The 20,372-nt window shown below is 59.1% G+C and overlaps 3 protein-coding genes across 16 annotated transcripts in view; 2 read left to right on the plus strand and 1 right to left on the minus strand.

The window, feature by feature from the left end:
* Positions 1 to 5,363, plus strand: part of LMTK2 (lemur tyrosine kinase 2) — a 95,966-nt gene extending 90,603 nt beyond the window's left edge. For 7 of the 11 annotated variants that reach the window (XM_070566258.1, XM_070566260.1, XM_070566263.1 and 4 more), the window contains one exon: positions 768 to 5,363. In XM_070566258.1, coding sequence (XP_070422359.1) covers positions 768 to 796 — 29 coding nt within the window. In that variant the 3' untranslated portion in view covers positions 797 to 5,363. The remainder of the gene's footprint in view (positions 1 to 767) is intronic. The other 4 variants (XR_011524336.1, XR_011524339.1, XR_011524338.1 and 1 more) reach the window with 2 other exon arrangements.
* A 1,109-nt stretch (positions 5,364 to 6,472) lies between these two features.
* BHLHA15 (basic helix-loop-helix family member a15) lies at positions 6,473 to 10,247 on the plus strand. The gene is made up of 2 exons (XM_070567442.1): positions 6,473 to 6,625; positions 7,228 to 10,247. The coding sequence occupies exons 1-2, from the start codon at positions 6,537 to 6,539 to the stop codon at positions 7,844 to 7,846; spliced, it is 708 nt and encodes a 235-aa protein (XP_070423543.1). The 5' UTR covers positions 6,473 to 6,536; the 3' UTR covers positions 7,847 to 10,247.
* The window catches only part of TECPR1 (tectonin beta-propeller repeat containing 1), a 42,969-nt gene continuing 32,838 nt past the window's right edge, over positions 10,242 to 20,372 (minus strand). For 2 of the 4 annotated variants that reach the window (XM_070567439.1, XM_008516068.2), the window contains 9 exons: positions 16,648 to 16,744; positions 16,481 to 16,560; positions 15,296 to 15,352; positions 14,538 to 14,718; positions 14,097 to 14,232; positions 13,086 to 13,178; positions 12,238 to 12,344; positions 11,959 to 12,078; positions 10,242 to 11,739 (listed from right to left, as the gene is read on the minus strand). In XM_070567439.1, the coding sequence (XP_070423540.1) occupies positions 11,578 to 11,739; positions 11,959 to 12,078; positions 12,238 to 12,344; positions 13,086 to 13,178; positions 14,097 to 14,232; positions 14,538 to 14,718; positions 15,296 to 15,352; positions 16,481 to 16,560; positions 16,648 to 16,744 (1,033 nt within the window). In that variant the 3' untranslated portion in view covers positions 10,242 to 11,577. Of the gene's footprint in view, positions 11,740 to 11,958; positions 12,079 to 12,237; positions 12,345 to 13,085; positions 13,179 to 14,096; positions 14,233 to 14,537; positions 14,719 to 15,295; positions 15,369 to 16,480; positions 16,561 to 16,647; positions 16,745 to 20,372 lie in introns of all 4 variants that reach the window. The other 2 variants (XR_011524678.1, XM_008516069.2) reach the window with 2 other exon arrangements.

The following is a 20,372-nucleotide window of genomic DNA, read 5'->3' on the forward strand; positions in this document are numbered from 1 at the left end:
GGGGCTGGGTGGCCCGGTGGAGGCGGTGAGCAGCGTGGTGGCGTGGCTCGGGTCTAGAACTTGCCCCTGGTGCGCGCCACCTTCTGTTCTCTGTTTTTCCCCTTTTGCTGTTAGCACCCCCTACCCCACACCTCTCCTTTCCCCAGAGAGAAGCAGCCCCTGAGAAAGGGTGTGCTCCTAAGAGCACCTGGCCTGTGATTGGGATTGAGCCCAATGTGCTCTGGCTCTTCCCAGGAATGTTGATTTTGCCATGAAGTCTGGGTCTTCGCGTGACGCCAGAAGGCCTGGCTGGGAAGTGCTGGGCAGCGCACGCTCGAAGTGGTGTTATCTGAACGTGGGGACCCTGTGTTCCTCACGGCTCGCTGGGAAGATCAGTGTTAATGGGTATAGTTTTTGATTTGAAGTTTGCCGATCAAATAATAACTGAAATATAAAGAGCTTTTCTTTGTGTTTGTGCGATGTTTAATTGTGCCGATTAGATAATGCCGGTACCTAACGAGCTGTCAGGGCAGATGTGTGGAGATCAGCTGATGCTCTCCTGTGCCCTCAGCAGTGACATTGACCCACGTGTGAGCCGCGCAGATGTGTTTGCAAGAGAGTCCGGCAGGTGCGACTGTTACGGGAAGAAAACCTGCAGCCGGCCAGGTGGTGCAGCCGCACTGTGGCTTCAGTTCCCTTTTCTGCAGTGCAGATCAGAGCGCTCCACACTATTTTTATCTGTCACGGTCATTTTAAAAACTCAGCTTTGCTTGCTCTCTCCTAACTAGGAAGCAGCGAAGATGGAGAAAAAGATTAGGCGGATGCTGACACCCTCCGGGGTCCCAGGCTGCTCCCCCAGGGCGGCATTCGTGCGCTGCCAGCGAGCTTCGACATCCACTCCACATCTGCTGAAATGGAACAGGGAGAGACTCAGGAGGCAAAAGGGAGCCAGCGCTGGGCTCCGAGCGCCGAGCCCGCGGCCGGAAGCCGGGCTGGGCAGGCGTGGTCTCGTCCGGTGCGGAGTGCTGCCCTGCAGCTGCGCCCTGCGGCCGCTCTCACCGCTGCAAGTGCTCACGCTCAGGTGTCCTTGGGGAGCGCCGACCCCGCTCCGGTGTGCAGGGGACTGTAGGCTCCGGGTTGTTCCTGGTTGCCCTGCGGGGTGCTGTCTGAGTCCACACCTGTATGCAGGGGCCCAGAGGACGCACAATGGGAATTGGCACCAGTGAGCCATATTTATTACTTTTAAAGAAATCACTAATTGCTTTCTGTAATTGCACTGTGGATAAATGTTCCAAGAGTCCCTGATATTGTACAGAATCTTAAATTATTCAAGGAAAATAAGGCAGGTCAAGCTGGTGCTATCCACTAGTTTGATTTTTTTTCTGTTTTATAGTTTGTTTGCATGGTACTTGTAAAGCTTCCATATTTTGAGTGTCACGCTGTCTTTAGAATTGTTGGAATTGTACATATGGTACTCTTTCGTACGCGATAAATGATTCCGAATGTTAGTGTTTTATGTTCTTATAGGAAATATTTTTGATGAGTCCAAAAAGACTGCTCTGTTCTGTGGGGTGAGTGAAACACATTTTTGTCTCTTCTCTATAAAGTTTCCCTGCAGCAGATGAGGCTTCTGAGGAGCTGAAGGGTCTTGCACCCCATTCGTGTCATTCTCCCACCCTGCCCCCCTATTTTTTAGACCGTTTTGGTAAAAATCAGCAGGTGGTGCACCCAGAACTCAGCTGCAGGTTAGAATGCCTGGGTCCCCTGACCCCTCTCCCTGGGGAGCCGAGCGGCTCCCTGCCTGCTGTGTTCTGAGTGGCAGGTCGAGTGACCTGCAGACAGAGTGTGGCGCCCAGGCCTCCTCCCCTCAAAGCCGGCTCTTCTGCTCGATTCTAGAAGTGCAGACTGCTGTGGCTTCCGTGTCCTTGTACCGCCTTCCCCCGGGAAGGTGGAGGCTCCGAGGAAGCAGCCGCCCCGCAGAGGGCTCTGGCACCGAGGGCGGGTTGGCTTCTTTCTTCTTTCCACTTCAGGTGTTGATCGCCCCTCAGAACCCCTTCGAGTGTGTCACATCCAGGTGTGGCTGCTCTCTGTAACCGAGGACATACACTACATCCCTACATCCCACAGCCGTGAGGGGCGACAAGGGACAACGGTAGAGCCTCTGCAGCTGGCACATCCTCCTGGTCGGAACCTTGAGTGGCCCCGCGTGGCTGTCACATCCAGACGCCGGCCCGGGGCTCGTCTGCCTGACCCTTCCCTCTGCATTAAGCACCAAGTTCTCCCCTTGCTTCGAAAGGGACCGAGCATGTCCAGCGCAACCTCATCATGGTGGCAGGAGTCGGTGTTCCAAGTAAAAAGCTGACCTCCCGCAGTTCTTGAGTTCTGCTCTGATGTCAGGAAGTTTCCAGGGGCTAGAGCAGCGGAGCGGCGTGTGCTGAGGGAGGCTCGCCGTGTCCCTGAGGAAGCCGTGTGTACCAGGCAGGGCCTCAGGTCTGCCGTCCCGGTGCTGGCCTCAGCCCAGGCGTTTTCCGGTGCTGATGCGCTCTCCCGACTCCAGCGGAACACCAGGAGGACCCCAGGCCCGGGCTGCGGCTGCGGGACGTCGGTCAGGCGCTCGGGGCCTGGTGCGAGACCAGCGTGTCCTGGCCAGAGTTAGGCTGCGGCTGCGGGATGTCGGTCAGGCGCTCGGGGCCTGGTGCGAGACCAGCGTGTCCTGGCCAGAGTTAGGCTGCGGCTGCGGGACGTCGGTCAGGCGCTCGGGGCCTGGTGCGAGACCAGCGTGTCCTGGCCAGAGTTAGGCTGCGGCTGCGGGATGTCGGTCAGGCGCTCGGGGCCTGGTGCGAGACGCAGCGGGTCCTGGCCAGAGTTAGGCTGCGGCTGCGGGACGTCAGTCAGGCGCTCGGGGCCTGGTGCGAGACGCAGCGTGTCCTGGCCAGAGTTAGGCTGCGGCTGCGGGACGTCAGTCAGGCGCTCGGGGCCTGGTGCGAGGTGCAGCGTGTCCTGGCCAGAGTTAGGCTGCGGCTGCGGGACGTCAGTCAGGCGCTCGGGGCCTGGTGCGAGACGCAGCGTGTCCTGGCCAGTTAGGCTGCGGCTGCGGGACGTCAGTCAGGCGCTCGGGGCCTGGTGCGAGACGCAGCGTGTCCTGGCCAGTTAGGCTGCGGCTGCGGGACGTCAGTCAGGCGCTCGGGGCCTGGTGCGAGGTGCAGCGTGTCCTGGCCAGAGTTAGGCTGCGGCTGCGGGACGTCAGTCAGGCGCTCGGGGCCTGGTGCGAGACGCAGCGTGTCCTGGCCAGTTAGGCTGCGGCTGCGGGACGTCAGTCAGGCGCTCGGGGCCTGGTGCGAGACGCAGCGTGTCCTGGCCAGTTAGGCTGCGGCTGCGGGACGTCAGTCAGGCGCTCGGGGCCTGGTGCAAGGTGCAGCGTGTCCTGGCCAGTTAGGCAGCAGATTGTGACCTTTCTGCTCAGCTCTGGGTCACTTCACTGACTTTATAGCAGCAATAACTTTCCCAAGCAGGGAAACTGAGGGTGGAGAAAGGGCCCTGCACCCTCCACTCGGGGTGAGCTGGGGCGGGCGTCGCCGGAGGACCCTGCCAGCCAGTGCTGGGCCTGCCTCCGACGTGCACAGCCAAACACATGGGGAGGTGATTTTGCCAAAATTGTGATAACGCCGAATTTATTGCTATGGAGGCTTCCTGAGTTTTCTGGATTTTTACATCTGACTGCCAGTCTCAGTTGAGAGAGAAATGAGAGGCACTTAACACCAGTTTTCTCGAATTAAGGAGCTCAGATTAATCACTCACATCAAGCAAATCTGTAGAATATATAGTCTTCTTATACAGTCAGCCTGGGACAAATTTATTGATATTTTGGGGCTGTACATTTTTCACTATGATTAAGGAGATTTTAATGACATAATTCCCATTTTAATTTATTTTAAGTCTATATCACTGTCATAATTAATTGCCAAAAAAAGCATTTTATACGTTGCGTTGGGGGGCGGGCTGGGGTAGTAGATACTGTTGTGGCGTTGCATGGTGGGGAAGACTCTATTTATAATAAACATGTGACTTGACATGTTCTTTTGAAATCTCAAGCAATACACGGGAAATAAATTATGTAGATTAAAATTTTCAGCCCATTTTTGAAATGTCAGCATGTGCTTTCTTGTTCGATTTTGTTTTTTTTACTCAGTTGCTTACCAGTGGTGGGTTTTTGAGTCATACTTGTTCTAATGAGTTATGCAGTGACATAAACCAGTGGCATTCTCTAGATAGTATGGGTGAGGTTCATAATACCTGGTTCACACTATTTCCTGGCCTCCTGTGGAATCTGTCAGATTTTAATTAGTCTTACTTTGGTGGAATTTACGTATTTTAAATCCTACGATAGAAATAATCGAACCTTCATGTCCTTCCTAGCTAGATGTTAATTTGTGTTATCCAATGACCCTGTCATTAGCCAGAAAGAGAAATGGAGAAAAAGTGCTCCCCACATCCTTGTGGCCTGGCCTGTGCGCCTGGGGAGAAGCCATTCATCTTCAGGGTGAAGACTCCCAGCGCCACGAACAGCGTTCCTTCTATTTTTAAACGTACAGGCGATTGTTTCTATAGAAATGGGTTTATCTAAGAGAAGCCTTTGTATGTCTTGCTGCCGTAAAACGCCTTTCAAAACCTCTTCCTTGTATTGCATTTTCCATAGGGTGTTCGTAGGGTCGATGACTTGCTGCGTGTCTGCCTGAGGGCCCCGGGCACAAGGGAGGCAGCTGCCGGCTTTGCTCTGCCCTGCCCGTCATCTGAAAATTCCAGAAGTGAACCAAGTGTCAGGCTCCAAACGTTGGGCGTCAGTTATGGGGGCTTCAAATTATCAGCCTTACGAGAAGCAGCCTTAAAATAAGAATGGGTGTACACAGTTACTTCAGATTTAAATCCCCCAAAACAATATTCCTAGGTAGTAAGGAGGTTGGCTCAAGTTTTGGCTATTAAAAAGAGACTTCTCTGTAGTATATAAATAAATTCTTCAAGATGTGTCGACAGTATTGATTACCAACAGCCTGGTACTGGAGTGGCTTGAACCTGTTGTGGTTGTCCCAGTTCGCGCAGGCGTGGATGGAGCTGGATACTGGACTGGCGTGTGTACCCACTGTCTAATTCCGTCCGCAGATGAGGACCTCAGGGCGGTCACACCTACGAGGTGTCCCTGTCGTGCTTTAACACAGCTGTAAGAGGTTCATGGCAATATAACAGTTCCTGAACTTTCAATTCAAATTGTGTACATTTTTAAATTGTAAGATTTTTACTGTATATTGATGCATAGTGTGATTCAATAAATTGCTTGTAATTTAAAAACTATTTAATATTCAAAATAAATATAGTTATATATTTATAAACTCTGTTGCTGCGTTTATTTCGTGTTTTTTCCACCGTGCAAGGCCCGGGGTGGGTGGCCTGGCGCCTGCAGCCTGCAGCCCTGGGTCACTCACTGTCCTGGTGTCTAGAGATGGGAAGCCCCTTTCGGTGACAGATCTAAATCCCGACGCTCCTGACAGCACAATTTGCATAGTCACTGGAAAATGAAACTGTTATGTAGTGCTTGTGCTGCCTTAAATGTATCTTAATTCAGAGCCTCTGCACTAACTGATGAGTTTCAGAAGCATTTTAAGTTCCGAGGTCCAGCCTCTCCATGCCCCGAGTGGACGTCGGCGGCCCCCACAGCCGTGCTTTCCCCCTCGGTCACCACCTCCTACGAAAACCCGAGCCTCGCCCCCACCCCTTACCGCCTCCCGTGGGACTTCAGGGAGTCGATGGAGGAGACCTGTGAACCCCCATTTGGAGGCGCCTGCGACACACAGCCAGGGCCGGTGTCGGGGAAATTCGGGGACAGTCTGAGCCTGGCCCTGCGGGGCACAGGCGGGTGGGAGCTCAGCCCGTGTGCGACCGCGGGGCCTCTGCCCTCGCGCCGCCCCCATCAGCCCCGAGGATGCTGCTCTCAGCACCTTTTAACGCGCCTGTAAAAGGCGGGGAAACGGGCAGGGCTGCCATTAAGTAAAGCAAGTGGGCGGCAGCCGGTTTTGAGCCCAAGCGTCTGCCTCCCGCCCCGCAGACCTCCTCAAACCCATGACCAGTCGTTTCCCGGCCACCTGCACGCGGGCGGCCGGCCGGGGCCCCAGGGCTCCGCCTCCTCGCACCTGGACCGGCGCCGGCGGGCGGCGTGGTGGGGGCGTCCCGAAGCCCCGGTGCCGCCGGCCAGCCCGAAACCTGGGGTGAGGGCGCGGGGGTCCCCGGGCTACTGCCCTCCAGGGGTGTGGCCGCTGCCCGTTTGAGAAACGGGTATTACTGCAAAACGACTTTTCCGCGAATTCTCCTCGCTCGGCCCTGTGCTCTGAGCCTCCACCCCGAGGCCAGGCGCGGCGGCCAGGCGCGGTCCCGGGGCTTCCCCTGCACCGCGGGCTCGCAGAGGGCTCGGTGCCCCGCCTGCAGGTGCGCCCCTGCCCCCGCCTCGGTGGGGCGGGGGACCCACGGACGCCGGCCCCGCCCCGGCCCCGCCCCGCGGGCTCATTTACATGCGGCCGCGGCCCCGCCCGGGGCGGCTAAAGCGACGTGTCCTTGTCCCCCGTGGGCAGCCCTGGCGCGTGCGGCCGCGGATCCCCAGGTAATGAGGGTCGGGGGTCCGGGTGGGGCCGCGGGGTGGGCCTGGGGCTGCTGCAGGCTCTGGCCACTGTAGACCTCTGACCTGCAACAGCTGCCCTATATCCACAGCGGTTCTCGCCCCAGTGTTGTCCCTGCATGTGCGACATCCAGCCGGGCAGGACGGTCAGTGTGGTGGCCGGAGCCGGTGCCTGGCGAGCAGGAGGCAGCGCAGCCTCAGGCAGAGGGGTCTCCCTGAGCCAGGATGGGGCCCGGTATCTGGTGGTCTGAGCAAAGTGTCAAAGGCCACCTAAGTCCAGGAGGCACTCAGGGGACAGTGAGGGGCATGGGGCCAGAGAAAGGTCCAGGAGTCAGTGCATGTCACCCAGAGGGAGAGGGGGCTACCTGATCAGGGAAAGTTCTGAGGGGTCACAGTGTGAGGTCAAACAGGGGTATGGGGAGTGGAGGTCGGTTCAGGGTCTGTGTGTGAACGGGAGGGACCCTGGGGTCACTGTGCACCAAGTGGCCAGATGCCATTGGGCAGCAAAGAGGCTGCCAGGGACAGCAGCCCTGAGTGTCCACCAGCCTGCCAAGTGACCACGGGGTGGCCTGTGTTCTGGATTTCAGCTCCAAGGGCCTCCCCTCAGAGCCGCCAGCCCCCCGGAACGACCAGCCTGGAGCCATGAAGACCAAGAACCGGCCCCCCAGGCGCCGGGCACCACCGCAGGACACAGAGGCCACCCCAGGGGAGCGGACCCAGGACAGGCCCCAGCCGGGCTCCGGGCCGGAGCTGACCAAGGGGCTTCGGAGCAGGACGGCGCGGGCGCAGGGGGCACGAGCCGAGGGCGGGCGCCGGCGGCCGGGGTCCTCGGGGCCTGGTGGCCGGCGGGAGAGCAGCGTCCAGCGGCGGCTGGAGAGCAACGAGCGGGAGCGCCAGCGCATGCACAAGCTCAACAACGCCTTCCAGGCCCTGCGCGAGGTCATCCCGCACGTGCGCGCCGACAAGAAGCTCTCCAAGATCGAGACGCTCACACTGGCCAAGAACTACATCAAGTCGCTGACCGCCACCATCCTCACCATGTCCAGCAGCCGCCTCCCGGGCCTGGACGGGCCAGGCCCCAAGCTCTATCAGCACTACCAGCAGCAGCAGGCGGCGGGGGGCGCCCTCGGGGCCACCGAGGCCCAGCCCGAGGGCCACCTGCAGAAGTACTCCACGCAGATCCACAGCTTCCGAGAGGGCTCCTAGCACGCCGGCCTGGGGCTCGGGGTGGCCCGGCCTGCTCATCCCTCCGTGCTCATCCCCAGACTGTTGGAGACACCCCACACAGACATGGCCCCAGCGGCCCCATTTGCCCTCAGCTCTCAGCCGCCTGCCTGGAGCACCTCCGGGCCCCGGGGGACAAGACCAGTGAGGGGCCGTGGCTCTGGATAGCAGGAAGCCCAAACCTCCATGGGGGTCCCAGGGCCTGCTCTGTAATCGACTAGGCAGGCGTTGACGGGCCTTTGTCCCTAAGTTCCCTTCCCTCTCGACTCCCTCCTGAGGCGAGGGGAGATTCCAGGAAAAGGTTTTCTTTGGTAAGTTCCCCCAGTTCCTGCTGAGGCTCAGGCCCAGGAAGGGACTTCCTCTGACCTGCATCGGCGCCTCCTCTTTTGGGGTAAACTGAGGCACGGAGCAAGCAAAAGCTCACAGCCGCTCGGGCAGTGTGGCTGAGCTGCGAGGGTCGGAGCGTCTAGTTCTGCATCCGTCAGATAGAAGCCCTGGTCAGATGCCACCTCAGATTGATTCCACAGGGGCCTTGTCAGGGAGAGGCCTCGGGGCTGGGGTCTTTTCCTCCCTCCTGCCCGGTGGGGGCTCCTGACTGTGGAGGGTCTGTCCCTGGGCCTCCCTTGGGGTCCACCCAGGTTTGCTGCTCATTGTTATAGTTGTCACTGATGTGGGTGGTCATGAAACTGGCAGAGGTTGGCCTGACAGGACTTCAGGATGTTCTTGGGTCCCGGTTGGAGTTGAGGGCCCCCAGGGAGGAGCCTGGGGTGGCGGGAGATCTCCTCCCCCGCTGGCACTGCTCCTTAAAGGCGGGACTGGGCAGCTTGGCAGGTGCTCACTGCCTCGGGCCAAGCTTCCTTCTGTGGCGTTCCTGACCGGCTGCCTTGGACAGGCTTAGCCACTTTGCTCCCGGCCCCAGCTGGCCTCTTCCCTTCCTTGTCCCTCTGCCCACAGCCGATATGGGGAGAGGACAGGGTCCTTGGCAGCCTCAGGCAGGAACCCCAGTGACAGCGGCTGTGGTGAGGGTGGAACTGGCCTGGCATGTGGGGCCGGGTCTTCTGTGCCCACGCCTGTCCTGGGGCGCTGTGGGTGGGGGCTGAGCTGGGCCAAGAGTGGGGCTGCCACAGCCAAGGGCCCTTCCCAATTTGTGGCCTCACCCTCCCTAGCCTGGTAGTCCCAGCCCCGGCCACTTAACGCACCACCGGGCTTGATGTCAGCTCTGGCCACATGGAGGGTAGCATGTGGCAGTCCTCAGAACAGCCATTAGCTGCTTCGGTCCTAACTTTCCTGGTCAGACACTGTCGGGGCCCTCTAGAAGGCAGCCCCAGGAGGGCCAGGCCCCATCACTCTAGCGGTCGGGTAGTGTGGGTCAGCTGGGGACCCCAGCACTCCGGGCCTCCCCTCAGGGGTGGCCACTCTGGAAGGTCAGTGGTCAGGGCAATCCATCAACGGGAGGCAAGGTTGAAGGCAGCTCCAACCTTGGGACCCCTACTGTGGGTGACCTGCCAGGCTGGGATACAAGAGGGCAAGGCCTGCAGACCTGGCAGCGCTTGTTCCGGCCGAGCTGGGGCCAGAGCAGAGCTCAGTGCGTCCCTGAACTTGCTGAGTGAACGGCAACTGAGCCAAAAGCACAGGGAGGGGTGCCCAGCAGGGGCTCCGTCCGGGAGACCATGCCCGGTGATCGGGCAGCAGGAGGGCCTGGGGGTCACCACCTTGCAGGACAATGGCCTTCGTGGCTCCTTCTCTCTGTCCCAAACTGGCTCCTGCATCCCTTCTGCTTCCCAGAGGGTGAGTTGGGCCCAGATATCCACTCCTTCTTCACCTGAGGCTGGAGGGCATCTCCAGACCCTGTGGCCACATCATAAATGATCCTTAAAGGTCCCAGTCTCATGTTGGGGTATTAAATATGGGGCGGGGGAGGTGAGGGGACAGGTCGGGTGACAGACTAGTGAGGCCTGCTCCCTTGACCCTCGTCTTGGACCCTTAAGTCAGAGACTCACACGCTCTGAGCCCCCGCTGCCTGGCCCGACCGGGGGCCACAGACCCGCCTGCACACCAGCCCTGACTGAGCTCGGAGGTGGCGATCGATCCCCGTGGACTCAGCAGAGAAACCAGAAGTGCGAGTTTTCTCTCTGGGGAAACCTGCCAGGAACTGAACGGCCAGTGCCCCAGCTGTAATTGCGGCGAAAATGTTTCTTAAATGACCCAAATTTGCTTTCATTTTTCCTAATGGCCCCTTCAAAGTACTAATAAAACCGATGCTGTGTCATGAAAGAAAAATAAAAGATTTCACAGCATTTGCTGCTTTCGCCCCGTGCATTCGAGCGCGGGAACTGTGCATTTTAATCATAATGTGGCAATAAAATATATCACGTCATTTACACTCTGGTGCAAGTTTTTATTGAACGAAGCATCTGAGGAATCCAGATGTTCGCTGATGCTGAGCAGGTAAACAGTTGGTGCTCAGCAGTGAGAGGACGGTCGCCCTGGAGAAAGGGCAGGGTGAAACCAGCTACAGACAGAGTCCCAGCAGAACGACAGGTCAACAGGTTGCTGCCATAGAAGAAACTCATAATGCCCATTTGGAGAAAGCCTGCCATGCAGTGTAGACAGACAAGAGGGCGTCACTCCACTCTGCACCCAGACTCACGCCTCCTGGTCCTATCTCCAGGACACACGGCCAACGCAGGGACCATGGGCTCCCTCAAAGCCCCGTGGGAGGGGACCCCACAGGAGACCTCCTTAGCGTCAGCTTCAGGGTGACAACACCACACACCACACAGCAAAACGGGATCAAACACAGAGCGGACCCCTCCCGAGGGAATGCCCGCAGAGCTGGGGACAGTTGGTTCCATCTCAAAAGGAGGAGAGACTGACCTGAGCTCTGATGACTGGGGCCAAGGGTGCGGTTGTAAGAAGCAGACGGCAGACGTCCCCAGGTGGGGCCGGGAGGGATAAAAAGCTGCCCGGTGGGACCAGGGCCACTGAGAGGTGCTTTCCTCCTGGCCTGGCCCGACTTGCCCCAGGGGGGATGATGTGGCCTCCACAGCCCTCCCTTCATCCCCACTCCCTCCCTCTCCGCTGAGCCCCCTGCCCCCTAACCTCATCTGGGGAAGGGCTGGCACCTTCTCATGGTCCTGGGGCAGCCCCACTGTCCTCCATCCACTCCAGGAGGGCCCGTGCCCAACGGGGGAAGAAGATGCTCCCTCCAGCATTTATTCCCAACCTGCCAACTCCTTCCCTAACCTTTGAAATGAAACTGTATTTTCAAGTCCTGCTCTGAGAAATGACCACAGCACGGGCCAAAGCAGCGCTGAGCCCCACAGCCGTTTTTCACGGGGAGGCGGCAGGGCCCTGATGCTGCTTGGGGACGCCCGGGGCTCGGGGACTCCTGTGCGGCTCCGCTTCCCCGGGGGCAGCGCCCCTGGAAAGCTCCCGGATCCATTTCCCACGCTGGGAGGCAGAGGGGAAGGGGCCCCTACCCTCCACCCTACGCTCCGAGCCCTCCTTGCAGACCAGGGACATGTGTGGGGCATCCACAAAGCTTCACATTTCTGGGCTTTCTCAGTTAGTGCCTCCGAGGCGGCCGCGACCTCAGGCCAGGTTCCCGCTGGAGTCTCGAGGATCCACATTTCAGCACAGGAAGACTCAGGCATCAATCTTCATCCTTCAAACTGGGCACCACTCTCGCTTCCACGTGAGGGGAGGCGGCCTCAGCAGCAGACGGGGCCGAGCGACTCCTGCAGGGCGCCGGCCACCTGCGCGGGCCCACTGGGGAGACCCTGCTCCCCGCTCCGCTCGCCGGCTGTCTCCTGGGACGCGCTCCTGGGGGCCCTGGTGGCATTGGCCCTGATGGAGATGTGATCCCAGCCACCCTGGAAGGGGAGAGCCATGTCACCCAGGGCTGCCGGGGGCCAAGGGGCAGAGACCATCCTTCCAAACCCTGGAGCTCAGGGTCCTCCGAGGGGCTCTGCCTGGGGCATCCCACCAACCCTATGGCAGGTCCCAGCCAGAAGCGCCCCCGAGGCCCGGAGCACACACAGGGTGACCACGTACTCCCGGCCAGCACAGCCGCCCTTGCCTGCCCTGCTCACCCCGATGCCGTAGTCCCAGCCCTGCCCCTTGGGTTCGTGGGGCTGCACGCCTGTGCGATGACACACGGTTCCCCGGCTCAGGCTGTGGCTCCCCTGGACTTTGTTGGCGATGACCCAGACCTGGAACGCAGACCCGTTGAAGGCCTGGCCCCCAGCTGCAGAGGGACCATCGGGACAGCAGCGGGGAGACCAGAGTGGGATCCCCGGTGTCCCCCACATCCCCAGCCCCAGAGGGAACATGCGCCCTCCGTCCCCGTCCCCCCACTTGGGCACCCAGACCTGGTCCAGGGGCCCCACGGACACGCGGCGCACGTTGTTGGACACGTGCTCCCAGCTGGAGCCCTGCGGGTAGCTGGGCGTGACCCCCTGGCGATACCACAGGTTCCCTGGGGAGAGAGGGTGCTAGTCGTGAGGCCCCAGAGTGTCGGGACCCACTTCAGGGTCCGCAAAGCCGGGGGTGGCCTGACCACTCTTCTTTGTGTCTCCACACTCTCTGGGGCTCTCGCCGACCCTCAGGAGCCAGCTCTGCCCTTCCCACCCCTGGCTTCACCCGAGCTGCCCCATCGGCCCGCTGTGCCCAGCTGGCATCGTCCTCCTCTTTCTACGCATGAGAAACTGAGGACAAGGAATTGTTTAAACAAACAAAGAGAGCGGGTCCGGACTGAAAGCCCTGGGTTCCAGGCCCGATTCTGCCCTCTCCTCGCCTTGCTCCTCTGTGACAATGACAGCACAGGAAAGGGAACTGGCCAGAGCGCTGCCCGAGGTGGCACAGGGGCAGGGAGGGTCCAGGCCCAGGCTGCCGTGGGGGTCCAGCATCACGGGCCTGGGCGGCACCTTCCAGAAGACGCCCCCCGCACAGGCCCCGCCGTGCAGCGTCACCCCTGCCTTGGTACTGCGCTCTGTGACCCAGGTCCAGGCAGACTGACCACCGGGGATCACTGGTGCCCCAACCCTGGGTACCTTGGGGAAGGAACCTGTTTGGAGGCTGATCTCGGGCCGGCAGCCTCTCAGGGTGGCTTACGGAGTCTCGTGTCAGGGACCTGGGGCCGGCCAGGGTCTCGTCCCGTCGGGGTGCTCGGGGAAGCCCTAACCTCCCCTGGTGACCACTGAGGATGGAGACAACTTGCCGTTTTCGTCCAGGGCGTAGACGGCCGTCTGGCCCACAGACACCTGCTTGAGCCTCTGTTTGGGAGGAGACGGGATGTGGTACCAGCAGTCACCTGCGACGGGAGATGGGACGTCGAAAGCAGCCGGGAAACACCAAACCTGTGGTGCCCGGGCTCGTGGAGCACATGGCTTCCTCTGCAGCTCACAGGGTTGAGGCGGGGGTGGCCGGCCTCTGTCCCCAGACCACACACGTGTGACAGGGCCTGGCCTGAGCTGAGGGTCAAGCAGGGCTGACTGGTGCCCTGCTGTCTCTCCAATACCCCCGCCTTGCCTGGGGCCCTCTGGAAGCCGTGGCAGGTTCCAGATGGTGGGGCTGGATGGCTGATCACAGGGGCACAAAGGTGCCCAGCTCGGGATGCAGCAGGAGGCCAGCCTTGGGGCTGGTATGTGAACTCCCTGCCCAAGCCCCGCGGCCCCCTGGGAAGGGGGCAGTGACGCACCAGCCACCACTCATCCATCTGTCTGGCCTCCCCTGTGCCGGACACCGTCTAGACATCCAGCCAAGAACAAGCCAGCACAGCCTGCACTCCCAGAGGGTAGCCAGAGCGGTCACTGTGGAGTGGGCCATGCAGGGCCACCCCAGAAGGGGCAACCCTGGGAGGGCCTGGGCAGGCCTGTCCCCTGGAGTGCAGGATGTGCAAAGTGCCCACCACCAGCGACGCCCTGGGCAGGAGGCCGAGCGCAGTGAAGGGCAGCTGTGAGGGGCCCCCCATCCCCGGGGGTGACCGCTCCCCAGTCCGTCCCAGCGGGAGAGGAGTGCAGCCTCTGGGGGGATCCCAGCTTGGCCCCCAGCGCCTGGTCCACAGGCGGCACTCAGTAAATGCTCGTCGAGCTGAGCTGAAAATTAGGACACCTGTGAGCATCTTCTCCTGGAAGCAGGAGCACGTGCAACCTGGCTCTGACCAGCCCTGCGTCCCACGTCACAGCTTGGTGGCACCAGGTGGGGGTCCACGTGGAGGGGTGGCACTCACCGGCCGGCTGGGAGGGGGACACCGAGCCCCGGTAGAAGGCAGAGCCGTCCCTCGCCACGGCCCACACCTGGTAGCAGGCCCCGATGGAAATGGAGGCGAAGGGCTGGTCGGTGCCCACGTGCAGCCAGGAGGAGCCCTGAAGACGGGCAAGGAGGGACACTGAGACACTGAGGCCTCTGCCACCCCCCACCCACGGGTCCCAGGAGCTGACGGCTCCTCACGCCAACCTCATCCTCAGCTCCAACTGCCCACAGAACCCAGTGACCCTCTCGGGCCACAGGCAGTGGCCAGCGGTCCCAGGGACCGTCCTGGGCAGGCCCGGGGACACCTGAGCTCAGTCTGACTCCACAGCAAGAGTCCTATTTCTGGAAGACTCCGCCAGAACCCCTAGAGGGCCCGATGGCTGGCACCCCTGGAGGAGGCAGGGATGGGGGAGCTCACCGCAGGGTTGAGCTCGGACACACCCAGGCGGCACAGCACGTCCCCTTTGTCACTGACGGCCCAGAGCGCGACGCTGTGCCCGTTCCCACTGGCGCCCGGGCTCTCGGGGATGATGGACACGTCCCCGAGGGCAATGGGGGCCACCTCCAGCCAGGGTCCACTGGTCACCAGCTTGCATTTCCTGAATGGTGGAAAGAAACACAACCTGGGCACCTGGATGCTCAGAGTCTCTGCTCTAGACACGTGCAAGAAAGTGGAAGCAAGAGCCACGAGGACCTGGCCCCAGAGGACTGCAAAGAGAGCAGCCAGGCCCCCTCTTCCCCACGGCAGCCTCGGCCGGGTCCTGGGGAGGGCAGGGGCCAGGACCCCCAAAAACACCCAGGCGGGCACCCTTTCCCCCAGATGGGCAGGAATAAGGGCCTAGAAAGGCAGCCCCACCTCCGGGCCCTGCCCTGCCCCCACCCCCAGCCCCGCCTCCCATCCAGCAGGTCCAGCACAGAAGCAGAGCCTGCCAGTGACATTTCTCTTATTTGTTCTAGAAAACAAACGAAAACAAACGCTTCAAAAATGAGAGAGCACTGGGAGCCTGCGGGCATTTCCTGGGCTGACATTTACTTTGATCCTGTTTTCCCTTCCCACCCCCCCCTCCCCTTCCTTCTCCTGGGACTGAGGTCAGAGGTTGGGAGGTTTGGCCCTGGAGGAACCAGCAGGAGGGACAAGGCCACACCCCCCACTTCCCTCACCGCTCCTGTCTTTACCTGGCCCAGCACCTTCTCCTGACAAAATCCTTCATGGTTTTGTACCCGTGATATGAGCTGCAAGAGGAAGAAGCTGAAATCGAGACCACTTTGTGGAAGTTTCTGGAAAGCGACACTGCACACGCTTTCTCTCCCCACCCATCACAGGGTACACAGCCTCAGCGTGAGCCACGGAGTGGGCTCAAAGGGCATCACGATCCTCGTCCTTTAGACACCTCTAGCCTGGCCAGGGTGTCCGTGGGGTCTGGGTCTCCCTGGGGTTGGGGTCTTCCTGGGGTTGGGGTCTTCCTGGGGCCAAAACATGGCAGCTGCCCAACTAGTTGGTGGGGGGTTCTAGGTAAGGTGCCTCCTAGCCCTCCTGGCACAGGCCCCATCAGAGCCCTCTTGGGGACAGTCAAACTCAGGGCCAAGGCTGGAGGGGAGGGTCAGTCTGGGAGGCCCCTGACCCCCGCCTTGCCCCAGCTCAGGTCTGCTCAGGCCCTGGCTCGGGCTCCCCGGCTCAGTCTTCCATTTGGACATGACGCGTGTACCATGAAGGGCCTGCAGCCCGCCAACACAGAGCCCCTGGCTATGCAGGCCGTTACCCACTTCTCCTGTCACCACCCGCCCTGACAAGCTTGGCCTCCTGCCTCCCAGGACAGCACCGGCCTCACTCCATGCTCTGCTCAAGCTGCCCCTTCACCCCGACACCTCCCTCGCGGGGGACCACCCCCACGCATCACCCAGGGCCTGGCTCCAATATTCCCAGCGCTGCTCCTGAGGTTCCGGAGGCCACCTCAGTCCAGGGAACCGGGTTCTCGGCTGGCCTTCCCAGAGCCCGTGCCTGGCACAGCAGGCACACTACCAGGTGCTGGGGGAGCCATGGTGCCATCCCTGAGCCCATCCACTGAGAACGGGTGTGCCAGGTGTGCCCCTCCACACCTCTCCAACCAGCTGAGGTGGGCACGCAGGGGTCTGCTCCTCGGCCACACCTGGGTGCTTGTGGGGACCGGAGCTATCCAGGGCAGGGAGGCATGAGGGCAGGGGGACAAGGGGCTGGGGAGCAGGGGGACGGCCTGGCAGGATGGTGAGGCAGCCACTGCTGGGGAGGACAGGGTCTGGCTGATCACACGCCCGGGGGCCTGATGCTTAAGCCCCACCCTGGGATGCCCCGCCCCAGGCAGAGAAAGAGAGGGGGACGCTTACGCAGGGAAGTCACTGGCGTACTGCCACCCTTCCTGGTCAGTGCCCCCAGGAACGCTGAAGTCGATGGACCAGTCAGAAACCTGGGGGAGGGGAGGGTCAGCGCAGGCGGACGCCCACCCCTGGACCCCCCAGCCCCTCCTCTGCTCAGCCTGCAGCCCGGCGCTCACCCAGCTCCACTGCAGGGACGGGGGCTTCGTGCTGGCCTTGGTGCACTCCTGCAGCCCCGTGGCATCGCTCCACATGTACCGGTCGGTGGGCAGACCCCTATGGCGAGACAACAGGGGTGGGGTGACTCGAGAGAGGGGCGAGAATGGCCCGTCCTGCTCAGGCAATGGCCAGTGACAGACACACGCAGCTGGGATGTCTGCATCTCCGAAGGGGTGTGGGGTAAAGCAGAACTGCCCCAGGGCGGGGACAGCAACTGGGGTGACCCCATGTCACACGGGGGCCTGGGCTGCAACCCCAGCCAGGCCATCCCCCGAGGGCTGGGGCGCATGCGTGGTCTGGGAGCCCACCTCTCCTTCCCTTGTATTGTGGATTGAATTGTGTGCCCCCAAACGATGTTGAGGCCTCACCCCCAGTACCTGTCAGGGTGATCTTATTTAGAAATAGGGTTCTGCAGATGGTCAGGTGAGATGAGGTCATTAGGATGGGCCCTAATCTAATATGACAGCGTCTTTAGAAAAAGGGGAAATTCAACCCAAGTTTCCCAAATTGAGAAGACGACGTGAAGACACGGGGAGAACGCCATGCGATGACTGGGATGATGTTGCCACAAGCCAAGGAACCCCTGAAGCCACCAGAAACCAGGAGAGAGTACCAGAACAGATGGTCCCTCCTGGCCCTCCGAGGGAACCAACCCTGCTGGCACCTGGATGTCAGACTCCCCAGCCTGCAGAACTGTGAGAGAGGAAACGTCTGTGGCGCTTTGTTACAGCAGCTGGAGCTGACTTATACACCGGCAGAGCAGCCAGCAGCACACGGGGGCTGCCGGGCCGGTGTGGGAGCCGGGCCCCCCGTCTGTACTCTCTCTATGAACTGGGGAGCACCAGCTTCCTTGCCCCCCTTCCTCAGGACTGAGGAGAACGTGGAGACGCAAGCAGGTCAGCCTCGTGTGTGGATGCCACACACAGCCGACGTGGAGCTTTCCAGGACCTGTTCAGCAACGTGTGTCGACTGCCTTAGACGAGCTCAAATCTCGGTTTACTGGGGCTGAACAGAGACTCACAGATATTCACACACAAGAAAACCCTCCAAACTGTTCTTACGACAGAGAAAGGTCGCGAACGGTCTACACATCCAAGACTGAGTCGGGGTTGGGTAAACCGGATGGCTCCCGGGTATGACTGCGAGGCCATCCCTGACCATCTTTACGTGCCTGATTTTGTCCCCCTTGTGCAGGCCCGGAGACACACACAGAGGGCGGGCCAGAGCAATAGACCAAAATTTGAGCAGTGGTTGCTGTCTCTGGTTGGTGCAGAGCTTGTTCTCATGTTACTTGGTATTTCTTCTTTTTGCCAATTTTGAAAAAACAGCAGGGGAAATCAATTTCTGTATCCAGCCACAAACAGCCAAAAAGATGAAATAAGAAAGTTGGGATGTGCCGTTTACAATAGGATCAAAAAATACGAAACAGCATCTAATAAAAGATGTCAAGACCCCTCTATAAAAAAATTACAAAACCTTATTAAGAAAAAAATTCAAGAAGACCTTCATAAATGGATTTGTAAATTACGGCCACATTTTGGAGAGAGGATTTGTGAGGCAACTTTTCTACCCAAATTAATCTACAGATCTGAGGCCATCCCAACCAAGACCGCAATGGTTTTTGAGAACTGTGACGGGCTGCTTCTAAAACTCATTGCAAGTGATACGAGAACGGCCAAAACGCTGTTGATGAAGATGAGATGGTTTCTTCTACCAGCTTTGAAAACTTCCCGTAAGGGGACAGTGGGTGGAACAGCGTGGGGTTAGCACGAGGATATGCAATGGCTCAAAGGAGAGGAAGGCTCAGGCACAGAGCAGTGCCTACACGGACACTCGAGTTAAGACAAAGGTGGCCGCTGTGATGCAAGGGGGACAATAAATGGTGTGGGTCACTGTGTATTCAAAGACCAACACTTGACCTCCAGCCCACACTATATACCCAACAGTTCGGGGGTGGGGATGTGGCACTCTACACCTACATGGACAAGGCAGAAGAATAAAGTTTCTTCCCTTTTTTTTTTTTTGAGGAAGATTAGCCCTGAGCTAACATCTGCTGCCAATCCTCCTCTTTTTGCTGAGGAAGACTGGTCCTGAGCTAACATCCATGCCCATCTTCCTCCACTTTATATGTGGGACGCCTACCACAGCATGGCTTGATGAGCGGTGCCATGTCCGCACCCGGGATCTGAACCGGTGAACCCCGGGTTGCTGAAGCGGAATGTGCGCACTTAACCGCCGCACCACTGGGCCGGCCCCAGAATAAAGTTTCTAGAACAGGATCCACAAACCATGACCTGTGGCCTTAACCAGGCTCACTGTCTCTTTTTCGGCACAGTCTACAAGCAAAGGCTGGTTTTTACATTTTTAAATGGTTTGAAAAAAATCCAAAGAAGAATAACGCTTTGTGACACGTGAAAACTACATGCCATTCAAATTTGTGTCCAGATAGAAACCTGACCGGGACATATCGATGCTCATCCGTTGACATGGCTGCTTTCAAGCGACTAGTTGTGACAGACCGTATGGCCCACAAAGCCTAAAATATTTACTACCTGGTCCGTTATGGAAAAAGTTTGCTGACTGATCTTCTAGAAGACAGGAGAATGTGTTCATTCCTTCAGAGTTCATGAGATTTCTTAAGAGGATCTTTTAAAGGCCCAACTTTATAAAAAAAAGGATCAGAGGGCTGGCCCTGTGGCCCAGTGGTTAAAGTTCCGCGTGTTCTGCTTTGGAGGCCTGGGGTTTGCAGGTTTGGATCCTGGGTACAGACCCACTCCACTCATCAGCCACACTGTGTCAGCGTCCCCCATACAAAGCAGAGGAAGACTGGCACAGATGTTAGCTCAGGGCTAGTCTTCCTCAAGCAAAAAAAGAGGAAGATTGGCAATGGATGTTAGCTGAGGGCGAATCTTCCTCACCAAAAAAAAGAAAAGAAAAGAAAAGAAAAGAAGGATCGATCAACTGGACTACATTTAACAATCAAAAGTCACCAGTAAGAAGTTGGAAAGACAAGCCACAGAACGGAAGTAAGTGACAGAGGGCTCACATCCTGAATGTGCACAGAACACTGACAAAGCCAGAAAAAGAGGATGCAATCAAAACACAGGACAAGGACTCGAAGGGGGCCGTCCAGAAAGGAGGGTATCCAAGTGCCAGTCAACTCAGGAGAGGGGCTCTGTCTTGGTAGCCAGCAGGAAACAGAAACCGAAAATAGGCGATGCGAGCCACACTTGAGTACGGCTAAAATAAAAGAAACCGGCAAAGGTGTGCTGGTGAAGTGTGAACGGGTGCATCCACCCCAGCTGGGTGTGCTGCAGTATGACTCTGACGCTAACCCCCCAGCTAGCACAGACCCCGCAGCCAAAGGGCATGGTCCCAAACAGGACCGCCCCACTGCAGACATCAGCCACACTTCAGACGCCCAGGCCACCTGCACTTCTGACCGATTGGCTACGAATTTGGCAGTTCTCATTACCTCAGGTTTGATAATCTGCTAGAATGACTCTCTGACGCAGGAAAGCGCTAAACTTAGGATCGTAGTTTTATCATAAAGGATATGAAACAGGATGAGCCGAGACAAGAGGCCCACAGGGCGGAGTCTGGGAGGGGCCTGGACGCAGAGCCTGGATGATGCTGAAGTGTGGGCAGCACTGCTCCAGCTGCCGGAAATCTTACAGTGGGTTTT

The sequence above is a fragment of the Equus przewalskii genome, chromosome 12, assembly GCF_037783145.1.
Source record: "Equus przewalskii isolate Varuska chromosome 12, EquPr2, whole genome shotgun sequence".
Taxonomy (NCBI): Eukaryota; Metazoa; Chordata; class Mammalia; order Perissodactyla; family Equidae; genus Equus; species Equus przewalskii.

What these genes read in the sequence shown, in the direction of transcription:
- BHLHA15 (XM_070567442.1), top strand. Translation starts at nt 6,537, where the DNA reads ATGCGGCCGCGGCCCCGCCCGGGGCGGCTAAAGCGACGTGTCCTTGTC. An exon ending in GTGCGGCCGCGGATCCCCAG is followed by an intron (nt 6,626 to 7,227) that starts GTAATGAGGGTC and finishes TCTGGATTTCAG; the next exon opens with CTCCAAGGGCCTCCCCTCAG.